The sequence below is a fragment of the Bufo bufo genome, chromosome 3 (genome assembly GCF_905171765.1).
Source record: "Bufo bufo chromosome 3, aBufBuf1.1, whole genome shotgun sequence".
In the NCBI taxonomy this organism is placed as follows: domain Eukaryota; kingdom Metazoa; phylum Chordata; class Amphibia; order Anura; family Bufonidae; genus Bufo; species Bufo bufo.
In genome coordinates, this window is record NC_053391.1 from 676,055,068 (window position 1) to 676,076,446 (window position 21,379).

Here is a 21,379-nt window from a genome sequence, read left to right on the forward strand (position 1 = left end):
AGAAGTCCTTGTTAATTTTTATAAGAGTCAACCTTATCTGTTATTATGCCCCCAGCAGCACTAAATACCCACTCAGACAAAATGCTGGCGGCAGGGCAGGCCAGCACCTCCAAGGCGTAGAGCACCAGTTCGTGCCACGTGTCCAGCTTGGAAACCCAGTTGTGCAGGGCACTGAGGGATCATTGAGGACGCTGACACGGTCTGCTATGTACTCCTTTACCATCTTCCCAAATTTTTCCCTCCTTGTGACAGTAGGCCACACATCAGGGTGAGGGTGCTGGCGGGGTCATGAAACTGTCCCAGGCTTTGGAGAGTGTTGCCCTGCCTCTGTTGGAACTACTGTGTGTTCCCCTTGTTTCCCCTCCTCGGTTGCCCAAGGAACTACGTACTCTGCCGCCAGCGTTGTCAGATGGAAATTTTTGGAGCAATTTTTCAACAAGGACCTTCTGGTATTGCACCCTTTTGCTCATCCTCTCCACCAGAGGAATGAGAGATGAGAAGTTCTCCTTGTAGCAGGGGTCGAGAAGGGTGAACAACCAGTAATACGCGTTGTCTAAAATGCGTATAACGGGCGGGTCGCGGTAAAGGCAGCCTAACATGAAGTCAGCCATGTGTGCCAGAGTACCAACAGGCAAGAATTCGCTGTCATCATCAGGAGGATCACTCTCAATCTCCTCATCCTCTTCTGCCCACCCACGCTGAACAGATGGAATTAAACTTCCATGGATACAACGCTCTGTAGCGGAGGCAACCATCTCCTGCTCCTCCTCCTCTTCATCGTCCAATTCGCGCTGAGAAGATGATTTGAGGGTGGTCTGGCTATCATCCTGTGTAATGTCTTCCCCCATTTCCACCTCTTCCACATGCAAAGCATTGTCCTTAATTGTGAGCAGCGAGCGTTTGAGTAGACACAGAAGTGGGATAGTTACGCTGATAATAGCGTTATCGCCGCTCACCATCTGTGTTGATTCCTCAAAGTTTCTTAAAACCTCACAGAGGTCAGACATCCATGCCCACTCCTTGCTTGTAAATAGCGGAAGCTGACGACCATGTTGCAGCTGGTATTCCACTACTGCCCTCTGCTGCTCACAAAGCCTGGCCAACATGTGGAACGTTGAGTTCCAGCGCGTGCTCCCGCCGCACAACAGCCAGTGAGCTGGCAATTTCAAGCGCTGCTCCAGCGTTGACAGACAGGCTGAAGCTGTCGATGACTTGCGGAAATGTGCACACATGCGGCTCACCTTCACCAGTAGCTCAGGCAAATTGTGGTAGGTTTTGAGAAACCGCTGAACCACTAAGTTTAAGACGTGGGCTAGGCATGGGATGTGTGTCAGCTTGCCGAGCTCCAAAGCCGCCACCAAGTTACCATTATCAGACACAACCATGCCTGGTTGTAGGTTGAGTGACAAGAGCCACAGCTCAGTCTGGTCTCTTATCCCTTGCCACAGCTCTGCGGCGGTGTGCTGTTTGTCCCCTAAGCATATCAGCTTCAGCACGGCCTGTTACTGCTTCCCCACTGCAGTGCTACACTGCTTCCAGCTACCGACTGATGGCTGCACGCAGATAATCCAGAGGTGGAAGTGGAGGAAGAGAAGTGGGGATTGGAGCCACTAACTTAGGTGCTGGCGGTAACCCTGATCGACGTAGGGCCCGCAATCCTTGGCGTTGGTAGCACCTGTGCCATCCCAGGGTACGACTCGCTCCCGGCCTCCACCACATTCACCCAGTATGCCGTCAGGGAAATGTAGCGTCCCTGGCCAAATGCACTTGTCCATGTGTCCGTGGTTAAGTGGACCTTCCCAGTAACTGCGTTGGTCAGGGCGCGTATGATATTGGTGTAAGGCAGGCACGGCACACCTTGAAAAATAGTGGCTGCTGGGGATTGCGTAACGCAGGAAGGCCGCCAACATCAGGCTGCAGAAGGCCTCAGTGTTCACAAGCCTTAATAACAACATTTTCAGGGCCAGTAATTTGGAAAGCTGCGCATTTAGTGCTATGGCCTGTATGTGGGTGGCTGGGTATTTGCGCTTGCATTCAAAGGCCTGGGGTAAGGACATTTGGACGCTGCTCTGGGACATGGAAGTGGATGTGGTCGCTGATGGTGCTTGCGAAGGTCCAGGTGCAGGGCAGGAGTCATCCTGGCCTGCGCCTTCGACAGGGGATTGGCCAGCACGTAACATAGGGGAAGAGGAGGCAGTGGTGTGACCCGCAGACACAGATTGTGGACCCAGGCATTCGGCCCACTTATTACGGTGCTTGGATGCCATGTGGAGGATCATGTGATGGTGGTGAGGTTGCAAGTGTTCACGCCCCGGTTTATTTTGGTATGGCACAGGTCGCAAACTAATATTCTTTTTTTTGTCCGCACTTTCCTCAAAAAAGCGCCATACAGCGGAACACCTACCCATTGGCAAGGGAGATTTCCGCAAGGGGGTGCTCCGTGGAACAGTTGCGGGCCTGTTTGGTGTGGCATGCCTTCTCCCTTTTGCCACCCCACTGCCTCTTCCAGCCTGTTGCGGTGCTGCAGATCCCTCCCCCTCTGTACTGCTGTCCTTGCTCGGCTTTCCACCTTCACAGGTTGGGTCAGTGACTTCATCGTCCACCACCACCTCTTCCACTTCCTCACTCTGCTCATCCTCCTGACTTGTTGACCTAACCACAACCTCAGTGATTGACAACAGTTTCTCATCCTTCATCAACCTCTTGAGACAGTAATTGCTGTTGAGTTATTGGCAACTGTGTCTCATCATCATCCACCTCATTAAACAGTCATTGCCGTTCCCCACCATCATCTTCTTGTGACTGTGGATGCTCAAGAGTTAGGGAATCAGGGCACAAGATCTGTCCCTCTTCAAGTGTGCTTGGCGAGAGGGCCAAATCAAGGATTGGCGATGAAAAGAGGTCCTCGGAATATCCGAATGTGGGATCACCTGTTTGGCCAGACTCTCCATGGTGGGAGGAAGGAGTATCAAGACTGGACTTGGTGGAAGACAGGGTGGTGCTTAACCGACTGGAAGCATTATCTGCTGCAATCCAACTGACCACCTGGTCGCACTGGTCTGACTTCAAGAGTGGTGTCCTGCGCCGCCCTGCAAACTGGGACATGAAGCTACGTATCATGGAAGATTGTTTTTTTTGTGCTCTGGCAGCAGGCACAGCTTCAACGCTGCATGCACCATCAGCATTGCGGCCATTGCCCCGTCCCTTACTGCTCGCCTTCTTCATATTAAATGTTATATATTATTGAAAGTCTGTCTCACGTACAGTAACATAGTATTTGGAAGTGTATGCGCAAACAAATTTAAAAAGGTATTTGGGATGTGGAAACGTCACGCAGAAGATATCCCGCAGATAATGTCAATGCTGTCACCAGCGGCTAATAAAAAATTACAGGGAATGACACAGGTATTTGGGATGAGGAAACGTTATACAGTAGAGGTACCACCTGTAATGTCACTGTCCAAAGTGTCTACGTAAAAAGTACACTATGTCACAGATAAATTTTTTAAGCGCACACGTTACACTGGAGATGTGGCACTGGTAATCTCACTGTCAGAATTGGACACAGTCTATTGAAAAAGTACACTGGATGTCACAGATAAATTTTGGGATGTGCACACTTTACACTGGAGATGTGGCGCAGATAATGTCGCTGTCTGCAGCAGCCTAACTATTGTACGCTATTTAGTGCAGGATGCGCTAAAAATAGATATCGCTACCACACCCAATAGTCCTTAGAATGACCTTTGGGTCTGTAAAGTTTTAGCTATTTAGCGCAGGTTGCGCTAAAAATATAGATTGCTGCTGCCACACACAATAGTCCTTAAAAGGACTTTTGGGTCTCTGAAAAGTTTTGGTGGTAAAAATATTCTTAAATCACTCCCTACACTGTCTGTCCCTTCCTCAGCACAGCTCTCCCTGACTAAGAATGAGCCGAACATGCGTCATCGGGTGCTATATAGCACCCGATGATGCGTTCCGGCCAGCCAATCACTGTAATGCCAGCAGCCAACATGGCTACAGCATTACAGTGAGTGCAGTACTGACCTGCACGTTTATTGGCTGCGTAGCGGAGACTCGAGCATTGCGCTCGAGCACATGCGGTATTCGGCCAAATACCGCCATGTGCCGAGCATCGAGATGCTCGAGCCGAACTGGTGTTCGTCCGAGCTTGCTCGATCATCACTAATCAGTACCGATCATGATCACCAGTGGAGTCATCTCAAAATTTGCACAAATTTTCGAGTTAGCAAGTTGTTTGGGGACGGACAAATCCCATTGATTATAGGTCTAAAATTTTTGGAGAAAAGGACCAAAAATTCGACATTCGACATTGGACACTGAAATGGACTATGCTGAAGTAAACCGGCTTGTTCCGGATCTGCATCATTTTTGGATATTGCTCCTTAGAACTTGAGATGAAAATAATGAGATGAAGAAATTGTCTTCTTTTTTTATTTGGCAAATTGTTAACGACATTGGACCAAGTAAGAGTGAAAAACAGAAATGTCTCTGAAATGTTTAATCTGGTTTATGGTCTTCCGAATGTACTGTACTTCGTATATAAACATTTTCTTTGGGGATAAGGGGTTTACTAGAGTAGTCTATACCAGTGGTAGCCAAATGGTACTTTGTGATCTATTAGTAGACCCTACAGCCGATACCAGAAGATCTTGAGGTTAGACCACCCGGTGGTTCTCTTGTTTCTGCACAGAATTGGGAAAACTAGTTCCTCCAAGTTTTGTGTTTCAGTGTGCCTGTCATTTTTCTAATGAAATGGCAAATTGGATAGGATCCTGTGTGTCCTGACTGGCACTGTTAACGGCTCGGCTTGGCCAAAGCAAATATTCTCAGTAGAAAGAGTAGGATATCCAACTATCTGAACCTTATCTCCCCGGATATCTGCCTCACATTTGATGGTCGGCCAGTCTAGCAAAAATCCATGTGTATGACCAGCTTTAGAGGTTTTGTGATTTGCACCTTAAAATTTCTACAAAGAAACCCCAGATCAGATTATGTTTCATGGCTTGCAGATGGTATTTCCAAGGCATGGTACCAGAATGAATAAACATAATAAGCTCAGTCAGAGAGGCAGCAATCCATGGCAGAATCAGGAAACCAAGTTACATCCAAAATGACAAAAAATAAATAAACTTTTACAAATTAATAGCAACCAAGGAGAGCTGGAGCGTGGCCAAAGTATGGCAGTTCTGAGCAGGTTTATGTTTTCAGCCACAGGCTGAGCACTGACTAGTCTGTCCCTTTAATATGTCACCATCTAGTTGGTATATTGAATAGGGGCCAATCCTGGGATGGCTTTATTGTGATTTTGTACAACACAATTTATTCTGTTCTTAGTACTACTTTTGGACTTGTTATGGATTGTGCCTGACCTTAATTTGTGATCAGTGGTCTAATTTGGACCTGATACAGTCTAGTATCACACCATTTAAGTCTGTTTTTATACGCATTTTATCTGTTTTTATGGTTATGATGGCGAGTATATGTACTAGATACCAATAAAGATTATGGGGGACATTTATTAATATATATGTCACAAAGTCACTGATTTTGTCACACGGAATTTAGCGGTAAAATCTGTGACTTTTCCCTGCTCATGCCACGGTGCGTGGTGTGGGCAAGGAAGCTGGCTCATTTATCATTTTCTGCACCAGTTTTTGGTGTAAAAATTGGCTTAAATCTATGCCAGCAAGGGAGCTGGTTTAGATTTAAGTCTGTCGCATGGCCCGCTGGAGGAAGCGCCAAACTTATGAAGAGGCCTATGGAAAACAACTTAATAAATGTCTTAATAAAAGTCTTAATAAATGTCCCCCAGTCCCCCCATTTGGATATACACTCATTGACAAAAATAATACCGCACCAAGAAGGAGTTTAACGTGTGAATGTAATGATGTTATATGTGATTATAATATTAGAGTTAAAGCAGAAGTTTATTGGGAAAAACTGTATATTTGAAAGGAGGCTCTAGGACCCTGAGGGGTGCCTCTGGCCTAGATACAAGATGAGATACGGCCTCTAGCTTGGATACAAGATGAGATACAGCCTCTACCATGAAAACAAGATGAGATACGGCCTCTAGCCTGGATACAAGATGAGATACCGCCTCTACCCTGGATACAAGAAGAGATACGGCCTCAAGCCTGGATACAAGATGACATACGGCCTCTAGCCCGGATACAAGATAATATACCGCCTCTAGACTGGATACACGATGAGATACGGCCTCTAGCCTGGATCCATGATCAGATAGAGCCTCTAGCCTAGATCTATGATGAGATACAGCCTCTAGCCTGGATACAAGATGAGATACAGCCTCTAGCCTCGATACAAGATGAGATACGGCCTCTAGCCTGGAGACAAGATGAGATATGGCCTCTAGCCTGGAGACAAGATCAGATATGACCTCTAGCCTGGATACAAGATGAGATATGGCCTCTAGCCTGGATACAAGATGAGATATTGCCTCTAGCCTGGATACATGATGAGATATTGCCTCTAGCATGGATACATGATGAGATATGGCCTCTAGCCTGCATACCAGATGAGATATTGCCTCTAGCCTGTATGCATAATGAGATATGGCCTCTAGCCTGGATACAAGATGAGATACTCCCTCTAGCCTGGATACAAGATGAAATGTGGCCTCTAGCCTGAATACAAGATGAGATACACCCTCTAGCCTGGATACAAGATGAGATATGCCCTTTAGATAAGCACTTTTCTCGAGCTGTACCTACTCTCTGGAATGCTGTGCCCCGAAATGTCAGGTCAATTCATAACTTCCCCATCTTCAACGTGCCTTACACCGTCCCCCCCCCCCCCCCCCTCCAACTCTTCAGACCTGAACTTGACCTCCTGAAAGTCCCACACCGAAAGTACCAGCATACACAGATCAGTCTACATCACTCCTTTCAGTACAAAGATGGCAGGAGCACTTCATGTAGCAATCATCTACCTTTTGTTTCACCCCCATCTCCTCATAGATTGTAAGCTCTTGCGAGCAGGGCCCTCACTCCTAGTGTTTCAGTTGTGATGTCTTATGTTTTGTACATGAACCCTTTGTAAAGCTCTGTGGAATATGGTGGAGCTACAGTCAGGTCCATAAATATTGGGACATGGACACAATTCTAACATTTTGGGCTCTATACTCCACCACAATGGATTTGAAATAAAACGAACAAGATGTGCTTTAACTGCAGACTCTAAGCTTTAATTTGAAGGTATTTACATCCGAATCAGGTAAACGGGGCTGGAATTACAACAGTTTGCATATGTGCCTCCCACTTGTTAAGGGACCAAAAGTAATGGGACAGAATAATAATCATAAATCAAACTTTCACTTTTTAATATTTGGTTGCAAATCCTTTGCAGTCAATTACAGCCTGAAGTCTGGAACGCATAGACATCACCAGACGCTGGATTTCATCCCCGACGATGCTCTGCCAGGCCTCTACTGCAACTGTCTTCAGTTCCTGCTTGTTCTTGGGGCATTTTCCCTTCAGTTTTGTCTTCAGCAAGTGAAATGCATGCTCAATCGGATTCAGGTCAGGTGATTGACTTGGCCATTGCATAACATTCCACTTCTATCCCTTAAAAAACTCTTTGGTTGCTTTTGCAGTATGCTTTGGGTCATTGTCCATCTGCACTGTGAAGCTCCGTCCAATGAGTTCTGAAGCATTTGGCTGAATATGAGCAGATAATATTGCCCGAAACACTTCAGAATTCATCCTGCTGCTTTTGTCAGCAGTCACATCATCAATAAATACAAGAGAACCAGTTCCATTGGCAGCCATACATGCCCACGCCATGACACTACCACCACCATGCTTCACTGATGAGGTGGTATGCTTAGGATCATGAGCAGTTCCTTTCCTTCTCCATACTCTTCTCTTCCCATCACTCTGGTACAAGTTGATCTTGGTCTCATCTGTCCATAGGATGTTGTTCCAGAACTTTTTTAGATGTCATTTGGCAAACTCTAATCTCTCCTTCCTGTTTTTGAGGCTCACCAATAGTTTACATCTTATGGTGAACCCTCTGTATTCACTCTGGTGAAGTCTTCTCTAGATTGTTGACTTTGACACACATGCACCTACCTCCTGGAGAGTGTTCTTGATCTGGCCAAATGTTGTGAAGTTTTCTTCACCAGGGAAAGAATTCTTCGGTCATCCACCACAGTTGTTTTCCGTGGTCTTCCGGGTCTTTTGGTGTTGCTGAGCTCACCGGTGCGTTCCTTATTTTAAAGAATGTTCCAAACTGTTGTTTTGGCCACGCCTAATGTTTTTGCTATCTCTCTGATAGATTTGTTGTGTTTTTTCAGCCTAATGATGGCTTGCTTCACAGATAGTGACCGCTCTTTGGATCTCATCTTGAGAGTTGACAGCAACAGATTCCAAATGCAAATAGCAGTCTGGAAATGAACTCTGGACCTTTTATCTGCTCATTGTAATTGGGATAATGAGGGAATAACACACATCTGGCCATGGAACAGCTGAGAAGCCAATTTTCCCATTACTTTTGGCCCCTTAACAAGTTGGAGGCACATATGCAAACTGTTGTAATTCCTACACCGTTCACCTGATTTGGATGTAAATGCCCTCAAATTAAAGCTGATAGTCTGCAGTTAAAGCACATCTTTTTATTTTCATTTCCAATCCATTGTGGTGGTGTATAGAGCCAAAAATGTTAGAATTGTGTCCATGTCCCAATATTTATGGACCTGACTGTATGTACATAAAGATTATTTGTATTAGAAAAATGTCTGCCTCAACAAAACAGTAGAATGTTGATATCCCTGTAAATAAGGAAAACAGCGTTTTAGACACTAGTCTTAATAAAGGCCATAAACTAGCGGTGGACCTGCCGAAGTTATGAAGAGGCGCCGGCCATCCAGCGCCAGTTCTAAATAATTGTTCAGAAGCTGTCTTACATTTAGACCTTTTTCTACGCCTAAAACAGGTGTAGAAAATGGTGAAGGAGACGGGCCTTCCGGCCCACCCCCTTCCCCGCCCACAATTTTAGACCTGGCGTCTATTTTAGACTAACCGTTGCGCCACTATCTGCACCTGAAATACGCCAAATTTGGTGGTATTTCAGCATAGTCAATGACCCCCATAATGACTAAACTTTGAATACCAAGGTCTATGATTTTGATTAAAGGGGCTGTCCAGATGTTTGATATTGATGCCCTATCCTCTGTATGGTTGTTTGCAGCACCCACCACACTGGACATATCCAGAAAGCAGAAGGCTCCGTCCACTGTGGCCATGCCAGCATACTGCAGCTCAGTCCCATTCAGATGACTGACCCCCATCGATCTGATATGTGGAGGATACGTCATCAATGTCTAAAAGATAGACAACCCTTTCCAACATCAAAATTATAAACAGCAAAATAACAAAGCAGCCAAAACCTGGAAAATGTGAACCTTTCAGCTAGAACTATAAATTTTTCTTGGTTTAAAATTGGGGTTCTCTATGAATTCTAAGTTAATAGAAGGGTTCTTCTGACCTTCTTCTGTTAGCCAGAGTGGAGAGCAGTCACAAAAAGTGTCTCTCCTACTCTTAAGGACCAACACATCCATGTATTGTATGGACAGCCCACTGATTTCAATGAGAACTGTGTAATGCTTAGTTTCCCCAGTGGTGGCGCTGTAGGATGTACAAACACTTGCTGCAGGAATCCTCCTCAGATCGCCTGGTGATCGGCTTATTTTCTGCTGTCTCTTCAGTCCAAAAGGGACTCTCCAAAAGGGACTCGCCCTTTAAAGGCTGATTCACACGGCCATGCCTGGTTCGGGAAACATGGTCCATGTGTCGGCTGCATCTCCTGGACCAACCGTGGCTCCCCTCACCGGAACTGGCTGCATTATATGATACAGTGAGTTCCTATCTGATTGGGCGTCTATTGTACTGTACTCACATGATGATGATGAGCTTAGTATGACAGACCCGCGATCAGATAGGAACTGACATTATCATAAATCATTATGAAACAGTCAGTTTGGGTCAGGCGAGCAGTGGTCGGTCCACAGAATGCAGCTGACACACGGACCGTGTTTCCTGGACTGGTGGTATCTGAGATATTGGTGACATATCACTAGGATATACCACCAATGTCAGATATGCCACCTCTGGGACCCGCACCTATCTCCAGAACGGGCCCCCAAAAGTGAAGGAGAATACGGCGTGCATGCACTGTCCATTTATTTCTATGGGCTTTCCGAAAATAGCCGGGGCGAGTACACTCAGCTATTTTCGGAAGTCCCATTGAAATTAATGAAGAGTGCACCGCACAAGCGCAGTCACCGCTTCATTCACTTCTAAAAGACTGCCGGAGATAGCTGAGAAAGTACTTGACTATTTTTATCCAGTCCCATTGAAAGGAATGGAGAGCTGCTCTCACTTCAAGGATCCCATTTTGGAGATAGGCCCGGGTCCCAGAGGTGGGAGGGACCTGCACCTATCTGACATTTATGGAATATCCGAGCGATATGCCACTAATGTCTCTAAAAAGAGAACCCCTTTAATGTTACATCCCTAGTGCCAGGATTCGGCTTGGAGCGGTTTTAACACTGAAAACAGGCCGGATCCCCGCGAGTCTCGTTATAGTCAATGATTCCTGGCGGTGCTCCGGCCTTTTCTGGCTCTGCCGGATACGACGTCTTCCAGCAGGCTGTTCCTCTATTGGAAGAGTTTACCTCTAGTGTGAAACCTAAGCCTAATAGGTATCAATGGAAGCGATGAATTCGAGATGTATGTTAGTTCTTCAAGTTTTCCATGAAGTTGTTTTTAATGGACGTTGACATCAAGTTGCTATTCAGCAGTGTGACGTCTTTGTTTTTCTCTGACTTTCCATCTTGAAGGCGTGCGGAGACAGCGACTTTAAATCAGAACGTTCTTTCACTTGTTTCATCCTCAGCTGATACAAAATGTCATCCCGATCAATAACCCTCCATTGCAGTTGATTTATGCGCTCTCTAGATTTGGACCAAAGTAAATTGAAGATCAATAGAAGGCTTTAATGCACTTTCAGTTAACCATTTTCTCCTGGAGATATCTGTGGGTCGTCTGGTGGCTCCATGGGGTCCGTGAAGTTGTATTGATGAGGGTTATGCATATGGTGACTACATCTGGGGGGGGGGGGGGGGCAGAATCATCGAGGAAATATATTTAAAGGAGCTGTCCGCTTGTTGCAGTCACTTTTACTTGAAGCATGGCTTGCCTTATAGTGAAACGCGTCCCCAAATACTGTACTGTCATACAGTGTATAAATAACCATACAGTGCCTACTTATTAGCATCTTACAGCATGGTGTCTGAATAACAGTAGCATACATCGGTAAAATAACACTTCCATACCGTTTTCTATCTAATGATGTTATACGGTGCCACCAGCACCATGCACCCGAAGGCATAAGTAAATACTGCCATACGGTGCTCAAATAATACCCATATATCACTTATCCCGAGGCCCGTCGCTAACAGACAGGCAAAACAAGCAATTGCTTGGGGCTCCGAGCTGGCCCGGGGCCAAGCAGAGCCGGTGCTTGTTTTGCTTCCTTTAAGGCTGAGTAACTCAGAAGATCCGATGGTATATTCTAACCCCCAGGCGTTCCCATGGTGATGGGGACGCTTGCCTGGGGATTAGAATATACCATCGGATCTGAGTTTTACGAGCTCATGACACTGTTTAGGGGAGGGGGGATCTGTGGATGGCACTGTTTAGGGGGGAGATCTGTGGATGGCACTGTTTAGGGGGGAGATCTGTGGATGGCACTGTTTAGGGGGGAGATCTGTGGATGGCACTGTTTAGGGGGGAGATCTGTGGATGGCACTGTTTAGGAGGGAGATCTGTGGATGGCACTGTTTAGGGGAGGGGGGATCTGTGGATGGCACTGTTTAGGGGGGAGATCTGTGGATGGCACTGTTTAGGGGAGATCTGTGGATGGCACTGTTTAAGGGGGGATCTGTGGATGGCACTGTTTAGAGGGGGATCTGTGGATGGCACTGTTTAGAGGGGGATCTGTGGATGGCACTGTTTAGAGGGGGATCTGTGGATGGCACTGTTTAGGGGGTGAACTTAAACTGTATGGCTATACTGTGGTTCCTGTAGGCTTGCGTGCGTAAGGTGTGGAGGGGGGGGCCTCCATGTCTATTTTGCTTGGGGCCCCCAAATTCCTTCAAACAGCCCTGCTTATCCCAAGTGTCAGGTCATCCTTTGCACCCACCCAGCATGGGCAACTGATGTGCCGGGTGAAAATTAAAGACTGTAAAAGACAGATACCCTTTAAAAAATGTGTTCATTTGTTGACAGCAAATAGATCTTAAAAATTGTAAAAAATGTAAAACATTCTCAGGATATTAGATAGCGACAGAATGTTTCACGTTTGTACAATGAATTTCCTGTATTTACAGAAGGTTTTGAGTTTCCTTGTAAAAGGAGAATTAAAATATCCATTATTAAAAACCTGACACCGTACTGCCTCGCTCCGCCAGCTTGTGTTACCGATTTCATCTCCTTTCATATTTGTTTTGGTCTTTTTTTTGCCAGACATTACAAGAGAGATCAGAATTCCTTTACGGTGGGTGAGAATATTGAGTATACATCGCCATCTAGTGGGCTGATTGAGTATTACAATTTATTTATTGCATTTTATTTTTGTGCGGACTTGTTTCGCTCATTTCCTATTGGGAGATAGTTCCTTTGCTTTACTTCTTAAAGGGGTTGTCCAGGAGAAGAAAACCATGGCTGTCTTCTTACCAAAAAGACAACCACGCCTGTCCATAGGTGGTCTGTGTCACTGTAGTTCCACTGAAGTGAAGGGAGCTGAGCTGTAATACCACACACAACCTGTGGACAGGTGTGGTGCCTATATGGTGGCTGTATTCAAAGTGACGCTCCAACAATTTAGTTGCAGCTTGGAAACTGTCAGCAAGCAGGTTATCCTCCTGCTGATGTGTTTATATGGATTTATGTTTAATCAAATGGTGGTTTATGTATACTGCTCAAAAAAATAAAGGGAACACAAAAATAACACATCCTAGATCTGAATTAATTAAATATTCTTCTGAAATACTCTGTTCTTTACATAGTTGAATGTGCTGACAACAAAATCACACAAAAATAAAAAAATGGAAATCAAATTTTTCAACCCATGGAGGTCTGGATTTGGAGTCACCCTCAAAATTAAAGTGGAAAAACGCACTACAGGCTGATCCAACTTTGATGTAATGTCCTTAAAACAAGTCAAAATGAGGTTCAGTAGTGTGTGTGGCCTCCACGTGCCTGTATGACCTCCCTACAACGCCTGTGCATGCTCCTGATGAGGTGGCGGACGGTCTCCTGAGGGATCTCCTCCCAGACCTGGACTAAAGCATCTGCCAACTCCTGGACAGTCTGTGGCGCAACGTCACGTTGGTGGATAGAGCGAGACATGATGTCCCAGATGTGCTCAATTGGATTCAGGTCTGGGGAACAGGCGGGCCAGTCCATAGCATCAATGCCTTCGTCTTGCAGGAACTGCTGACACACTCCAGCCACATGAGGTCTAGCATTGTCTTGCATTAGGAGGAACCCAGGGCCAACCGCACCAGCATATGGTCTCACAAGGGGTCTGAGGATCTCATCTCGGTACCTAATGGCAGTCAGGCTACCTCTGGCGAGCACATGGAGGGCTGTGCGGCCCTCCAAAGAAATGCCACCCCACACCATTACTGACCCAATGCCAAACCGGTCATGCTGGAGGATGTTGCAGGCAGCAGAACGTTCTCCACGGCGTCTCCAGACTCTGTCACGTCTGTCACATGTGCTCAGTGTGAACCTGCTTTCATCTGTGAAGAGCACAGGGCGCCAGTGGCGAATTTGCCAATCTTGGTGTTCTCTGGCAAATGCCAAACGTCCTGCACGGTGTTGGGCTGTAAGCACAACCCCCACCTGTGGACGTCGGGCCATCATATCACCCTCATGGAGTCTGTTTCTGACCGTTTGAGCAGACACATGCACATTTGTGGCCTGCTGGAGGTCATTTTGCAGGGCTCTGGCAGTGCTCCTCCTGTTCCTCCTTGCACAAAGGCGGAGGTAGCGGTCCTGCTGCTGGGTTGTTGCCCTCCTACGGCTTCCTCCACGTCTCCTGATGTACTGGCCTGTCTCCTGGTAGCGCCTCCATGCTCTGGACACTACGCTGACAGACACAGCAAACCTTCTTGCCACAGCTCGCATTGATGTGCCATCCTGGATAAGCTGCACTACCTGAGCCACTTGTGTGGGTTGTAGACTCCGTCTCATGCTACCACTAGAGTGAAAGCACCGCCAGCATTCAAAAGTGACCAAAACATCAGCCAGGAAGCATAGAAACTGAGAAGTGGTCTGTGGTCACCACCTGCAGAACCACTCCTTTATTGGGGGTGTCTTGCTAATTGCCTATAATTTCCACCTGTTGTCTATCCCATTTGCACAACAGCATGTGAAATTGATTGTCACTCAGTGTTGCTTCCTAAGTGGACAGTTTGATTTCACAGAAGTGTGATTGACTTGGAGTTACATTGTGTTGTTTAAGTGTTCCCTTTATTTTTTTGAGCAGTGTATCTTCGGGCTTGTTCACACGACCGTATGGCTTTTTAGTGTTTTGCGGACCGTTTTTTCACAGATCAGTTGTTCCGTTTTTTTTTTTCCGTTGTGTTTCCGTTTCTGTTCCGTTTTTCCGTTCCGTTTTTCCGTAGGGCATATACAGTATACAGTAATTACATATGAAAAATTGGGCTGGGCATAAAATTTTCAATAGATGGTTCCGCAAAAACGGATACGGAAGACACACGGATGCACTTCCGTATGTGTTCCGTTTTTTCTTGCGGACCCTGTGACTTGAATGGGACCACGGAACGTGATTTGCGGGCAATAATAGGACAAGACTCAAAATGTAGCGGAACGGAAATGCGGACATACGGAAACGGAATGCTCGTGGAGTACATTCCATTTTTTTTGTGGACCCATAGAACTGAATGGTTCCGTATACAGAACGCAAAAAACTTTCGTGTGAACGAGCCCTTAGTCAGACAGGGGCAGTCCAGCGGCCAGAAATATCTTAATAGTCGTTAATTAAACCTTGAAAATTTCCTTGACAATTGGGAAGGGGCGCATGAACCTCCTGTTACGGGCTCTTATAGGAAAGCGGGGGCTGATGTGATCGCACAGAGATGCAATACCAGGCACAACCCATAGACAGGAGAGTGGCGCTGTTTCTGGTAAAAAAGCAGACATGTTTTTTGAATTATCATAGACCTTTTTTATGAGTTAATCAGCCCATGCACTCCGGTTCAAACTCAAAAGCAAAACAGAGGCACAAAATAAGAATAATAGATCTATTAAAAGCATCCTGCTGACAGTTTCCACGTAGCAATGGTAGATCTACTTCTACACAGACGTATCCGGCATCATTACATTTTCTAACTACAGATCCTTTTGTAATTAAAAGCTGACGATTTACTTTATTAACATTCTGGCGCGTGTTCATTAACGAGCAGCCTGCTGACAGTTTCCACGTAGCAATGGTAGATCTACTTCTACACAGACGTATCCGGCATCATTACATTTTCTAACTACAGATCCTTTTGTAATTAAAAGCTGACGATTTACTTTATTAACATTCTGGCGCGTGTTCATTAACGAGCAGCCTGCTGACAGTTTGGGCTCGATCACACGACCGTATGTCTTTTTCAGTGTTTTGCAGGCCGTTTTTTCCCTAGATCCGTTTTTTTTTTTTCCAGTTCCGTTCCGTTTTTCCGTATGGCATATACAGTATACAGTAATTACATAGAAAAAATTAGGCTGGGCATAACATTTTCAATAGATGGTTCCGCAAAAACGGAACGGATACGGAAGACATACAGAGTACATCCGTTTTTTTTTTTTTGCAGAGCCATTGACTTGAATGGAGCTACGGAACGTGATTTGCGGGCAATAATAGGACATGTTCTATCTTTCAACGGAACGAAAATACGGAAACGGAATGCATACGTTTTTTTTTGTGCGGAACCATTGAAATGAATGGTTCCGTATACGGACCGTATACAGAACGCAAAAAAAACGGCCCGTATACGGAACGCAAAATACGTTTGTGTGAACGAGCCCTTTCCATGTAATGGTAGGTCATTTCCTACACAATGATAACATGCTGCAGGATGTTTTCTAACTACACATCCTATTGCAATTAAAAGGTGAAGATTTACTTTATTAGCATTCTGGCGCGTGTTCACTAACGAGCAGCCTGCTGACCGTTTCCATGTAGTAACAGAAGATCTTTTCTCTATACTACACTGACGTGGGGAATTACATGTTCTAACTATGGAACCTATTGTAATAAAAATCTGAAAATGTACTTTATTACTATGGCCGGTAGCTAAGAATTGGGCCAAAGCTCTACATACCCCCCTCCGCCTAAACCACACATCATGAAGGTCACAGAGGTAACTGACGGGGCCAGTAGAATATTGGTATGGTCTGGAGTGTACCATTTACTGCCCCCCCATGTCAGTGTCCTGCAGACCTGTGTATCCCAGTAATTAAACCCTCCTTGATTTCATGGCTGACGGAATAATCTGTCATCCCCGTCAGTTCTGCGAGGAGCAAATGTTATCGGAAGAGAGATTTATTCCGGTCTCCTCGCTTCACGCATTTTATTATATATTCAGACATGGAGAAGCCGCCATCTTGTTGTTGTTGTTGTTTCCTTCGTAGTCATTTTTATGCAGTGTTTATGTCAAGAGGCCGTAGTGCTGCAAGGAGGGTGAAGGGAAAGTCCTTAACCCCTTAAGGACCAGCCCCGAAAATACCTTTATGACCAGATATGTTTTTTTTGGGATTTAGCGCACGTGCTGGTTCAGACGATTGCAACTTTTTTGTAACTTTTTTTTTTTACACCACTTTTTGGAGTATATTTGGCACAGATTTTGTCGCAAAGATTATTTGCAGCAAAATCTGCGGCATCTTCCCTTTTCACGCCAATTACGCCAGTTCTAAAAAAAAAGGGGGCGTGGGCAGGGAATAGGGGGCCGGCTCATTTATCATTTTCTGCACCAGAGCTGGCGTAGATTTAAGCTTGGTGTACGCCGGCGAATCATGCCCCGAAGGGATGAAGAGGCCGGCCGGCACCTTCACATAACTTCGGCGCATCCACTGGCGTATTAACATCGGTCTCTAAATCGCTGGTTTTAATAAATTACCCCACTAGTGCTTTTTGTAAATATGTTTTATTTTAGCCATTATTTTTTTTGGGGGGGGGGGGGGAAGGGGGAGGGAGACTGTGCAAAAAAGTAAAAAAAACTTTTTTTTTTAACCTATATCTCTTTATCCGTTAAATAGGCAAGCTGACGCCAAAATAAATCATTAAAATGGGTTCCATATTTTGTGTCGGTCGTTTTGAACAGTGTGATAATGGTTATTTATTACTTTATTAGACCCCGCCCTTCCTTCACTTTCGTTAAGGCAAAATGAAAAAAAAACTCCTTTAAATCTTGTGGTTTTTTTTCTGACTATGATGTTTTCACCTGAAAAATGGGTATTAAGCTGGCGGACGTTAGCGATGGGTTAATGTCAGCTGAACAGAACTATATTAGCGCCATCTCACTGCCTGCCGCCGTTATTGAGAAAAAGAAACTATAATATGCTAATTAGCCTCTAGGTGCAGGGGGGGCGTTGCCCCTGCTCCTGGAGGCTCTGTTCTCCCACCTCTGACCACGCCCGGCTACACTAGATTGACAGGGCCAAGCAGCCTTCACCTCCAACTGCCGGCCCTGTGCGCTGGGGAGATCTCGCGCCGTTCAGTATTCGGCGCAGGCGCAGCGAGTGGCCAGAGGTGGGAGAATGGAGCCTCTAGGAGCCGGGGCAACGCCCCCCCCTGCACCTAGAGGCTAATTAGCATATTATAAAAGTTCGTTTTTCTCAATAACAGCGGCAGGCAGTGAGATGGCGCTAATATAGTTATATAGACATCGCTAACGTCCGCCAGCTTAATACCCATTTTTCAGGTGACAGAAACCCTTTAATGCTGGACTAGACCGGCTACACATAAAAATATAAATGGCTGTGTTCACATGTTGCAGCCGCGCTGTGCGTTCTGACACATTTTTTTCTACAAACAAAAAAAAAAACAGCAGTACCTTTGCCACTAACGTTAAAAAAAACTGAGCAAAAAAATTGTTTAAATGCACTGTGGAAGCAAAGTGTGAACAGAACCTAGGCATGAGTTCTGGAGTACTTACTGGATCCTGTTACTATTAGGGGCCCGGTTCAGTTGTATATGTGACTTGTGGTCCCCGGTAGAGGTAAATGCCTTGTCAGTCATAAGCGTATGGCACACGGCCGTTGTTTGGGTCCGCATCCGAGCCGCAGTTTTTGCAGCTCGGATGCGGACCCATTCACTTCAATGGGGCCGCAAAAGATGCGGACAGCACTCCGTGTGCTGTCCACATCCGTTGCTCCGTTCCGTGGTCCGGAAAAAAAAAATAACCTGTCCTATTCTTGTCCTTTTTGCGGACAAGAATAGGCAGTTATATCAATGGCTGTCCGTGCAGTTCCACAAAAAACACACAATGGTCGTGTTCATGAGGCCTTAGGCTACTTTAACATTAGTGGGTTTTTTGGCGTTTTTTGCTTCCATTACCATCATACAACCGCATGCATCCGTCTTTAACGGATCTGGTTGTATTATATCTTCTGTAGCCATGACGGATCCATCATGAACACTATTGAAATTCAATGGGGGACGGATCCGTTTTCTGTTGTGCAGCGTTATTCTGTCCGCGATGGGAGCGCAACCAAATGGAACGGAATGCATTCTGGTGCACTCCGTTTCGTTCAGTTTTCTCCCTACTGACAATGAATGGGGACAAAACTGAAGCGGTTGAAAACGCTAATGTGAAAGTAGCCTTAGGCCTCCTGCACACGAACACCGACCGTGGGGCAGCCGCAGCGCATCGCGGACCCATTCACTTTAATGGGTCCGCGATCAGCCCGTTCCACAAAAAGATAGAACATGTTCTATCTTTTTGCGGAACGGAAGTACGGGACAAAACCGTTCCGTGCTAACGTTCCGCACCATTCCGCATCTCCGGATTTGCGGACCCGATGAAGTGAATGGGTCCGCATCCGTGAACTGCGCCCGTGTATTGCGGATCCGCAAATGCGGTCCGCAGTACGGGCACGGGGGGCGCACACGTTCGTGTGCAGGAGGCCTTAGGCAACAGTTGCCCATAGCAACCAATCAGAGTGCAGCTTTCATTTTACCAGAGCAGAATATGAAATTAGATCTGTGCTGTGATTGGTTGCTATGGGCAGGTTTTCTTCCAGACAGGTTTATAAATCCCCTCAGTTAGCGTTATGGCCGCCGCTGCCCGGGTGTCTTCTACTCTATTGTAACGTCCTCTCTGTCTCTCTCCTCCAGGTCTCCGGAGCCTGTATACAGCACTGTCAATAAACTCAGTGACAAGCCTTCCTCTCCGAGACAATATTCCCCGGTGGAATGTGACAAAAGCTTCCTTCTCACGTCTCCGTATCCTCATTTCCACGGAGGTCTGCTTCCAGAGTCCGAAATTTCCAGGTAAAAATCACACTGATGGCGGATTCACGGGTATTCTGTGGTGTTTTTCCAGCACTTTTTCACTTCTTTTTTTTATTTTACGACTGACGTTTTTCCAGTTTGGTTCCTTTTTTTTTTTTTTTTTATAATACAGTAAACGCAGCAGCAAGCAATGGATTTTTTTTCCAGCATTTTTCCGTATTCTCAATAGGTAAAAAACTGCTGAAAAAAATTATGATATCCAAACATTTAGGCCTAGTTCACACGAACGTATGGCTTTTTTTTGCGGTCTGTTTTTGAGTTCCGTTGTGTTTCCGTTTCTGTTCCGTTTTTCCGTTCCGTTTTTCCGTATGGCATATACAGTATACAGTAATTACATAGAAAAAATTGGGCTGGGCATAACATTTTCAATAGATGGTTCAGCAAAAACGGAACAGATACGGAAGACATACGGATGCATTTCCGTATGTGTTCAGTTTTTTTTGCGGACCCATTGACTTTAATGGAGCCACGGAACGTGATTTGCGGCCAAATATAGGACATGTTCTATCTTTCAACGGAACGGAACACATTCCGTTTTTTTTTGCGGAACCATTGAAATGAATGGTTCCGTATATGGACCTTATACGGAACACAAAAAGACGGCCCGTACACTCGCAAAAAAAAACGTTCGTGTGAACTAGGCCTTAGGCTACATGCACATGACAGTTGTTTTATGCGGTCCGCAAATTGCGGATCCGTGTTCCTGTTTTTTTTTACATCCACGTCCGTTCCAAATTTTGTAGGTTGTGTTTCCGTGTGTCTTCAGGTTTTTTTTGCGGTCCACAAAAAAACCTGAAGGCTGTAATTCTTGAAATGTAATATATACAGGTTTCCCAGCAACCATCCGCAAAAAAAAACGGATGGCTTCTGTTGGTCATCCGCATTTTTTGCGGACCCATTGACTTCTATGGGTCCGCAAACCGTTTTTTGCGGACAAGAATAGGACATGCCATATTTTTTTGGCGGACATGAAACATGGACAGCTGATGTGGACAAGAAATGGATGAGTCCACCGCATTTTTAACGGATCCATAGAAATTAATAGGAAACCATCCGATCCGCAAAATAAACGGAACGGAGGCCGCAAAAAAACACTGCCGTGTGCATGTAGCCTTATTTTGAAAAAAACACCACTGTAGAAAAAAAAAACACATGCAATATGGAAAAAAAATATGTAAGTGGCTTCTATGGCGTAAAAAGACTCCAAAATAAATTTGTGTGTAAAGGGGCCTAAGGCCTCGTTCACATTTCCGTTTTTCCCTGACGCGTGCTGTCCTTGGAGAATGTGGACAGCACACATCAGTGAAAAAAAGAAATGTGAACGCGTACCCTTTGATTTAAATGTGTCTGTTCACATTCCAGTATTTTTTTTTACTGACCATGGGTCAGTAAAAAAAATCACGGGGACATGCACTACTTTGATCCATGATGCACACCAAGCACGTCCATAGAAGTCTATCGGTCCGTGAAAATCACTGAGACACATCCGTGTTGTGTCCGTGGTGCGTCCGTTTTTCTCTGTAGACTAATAGGAGATTTTATGGAAATTAATTTTTAGCTGAACAATTCAGTGAATTACGGATGACGCACGGATGGTAAAAACCAACCACTGATCCTTCACAGACATCTTCACGGATGAAACACATACGTTTTTTTTTCACGGATGTGACACTGACACGGAAATGTGAATGAGGCCTAAGGGCACGTTCAAACGGTGGATTTTGATGCTGTGAAATTCTGCCGC

The 21,379-nt window shown here is 45.5% G+C and overlaps 1 protein-coding gene across 2 annotated transcripts in view; it reads left to right on the plus strand.

Moving 5' to 3' along the window:
* Nucleotides 1-21,379, plus strand: part of DLG2 (discs large MAGUK scaffold protein 2) — a 1,330,756-nt gene that overhangs the window by 1,006,582 nt on the left and 302,795 nt on the right. The window contains exon 13 of one of the 2 annotated variants that reach the window (XM_040426389.1): nt 19,459-19,614. The exons of the other annotated variant lie outside the window; for it this stretch is intronic. Coding sequence (XP_040282323.1) covers nt 19,459-19,614 — 156 coding nt within the window. The remainder of the gene's footprint in view (nt 1-19,458; nt 19,615-21,379) is intronic. 2 annotated transcript variants of the gene reach the window in all.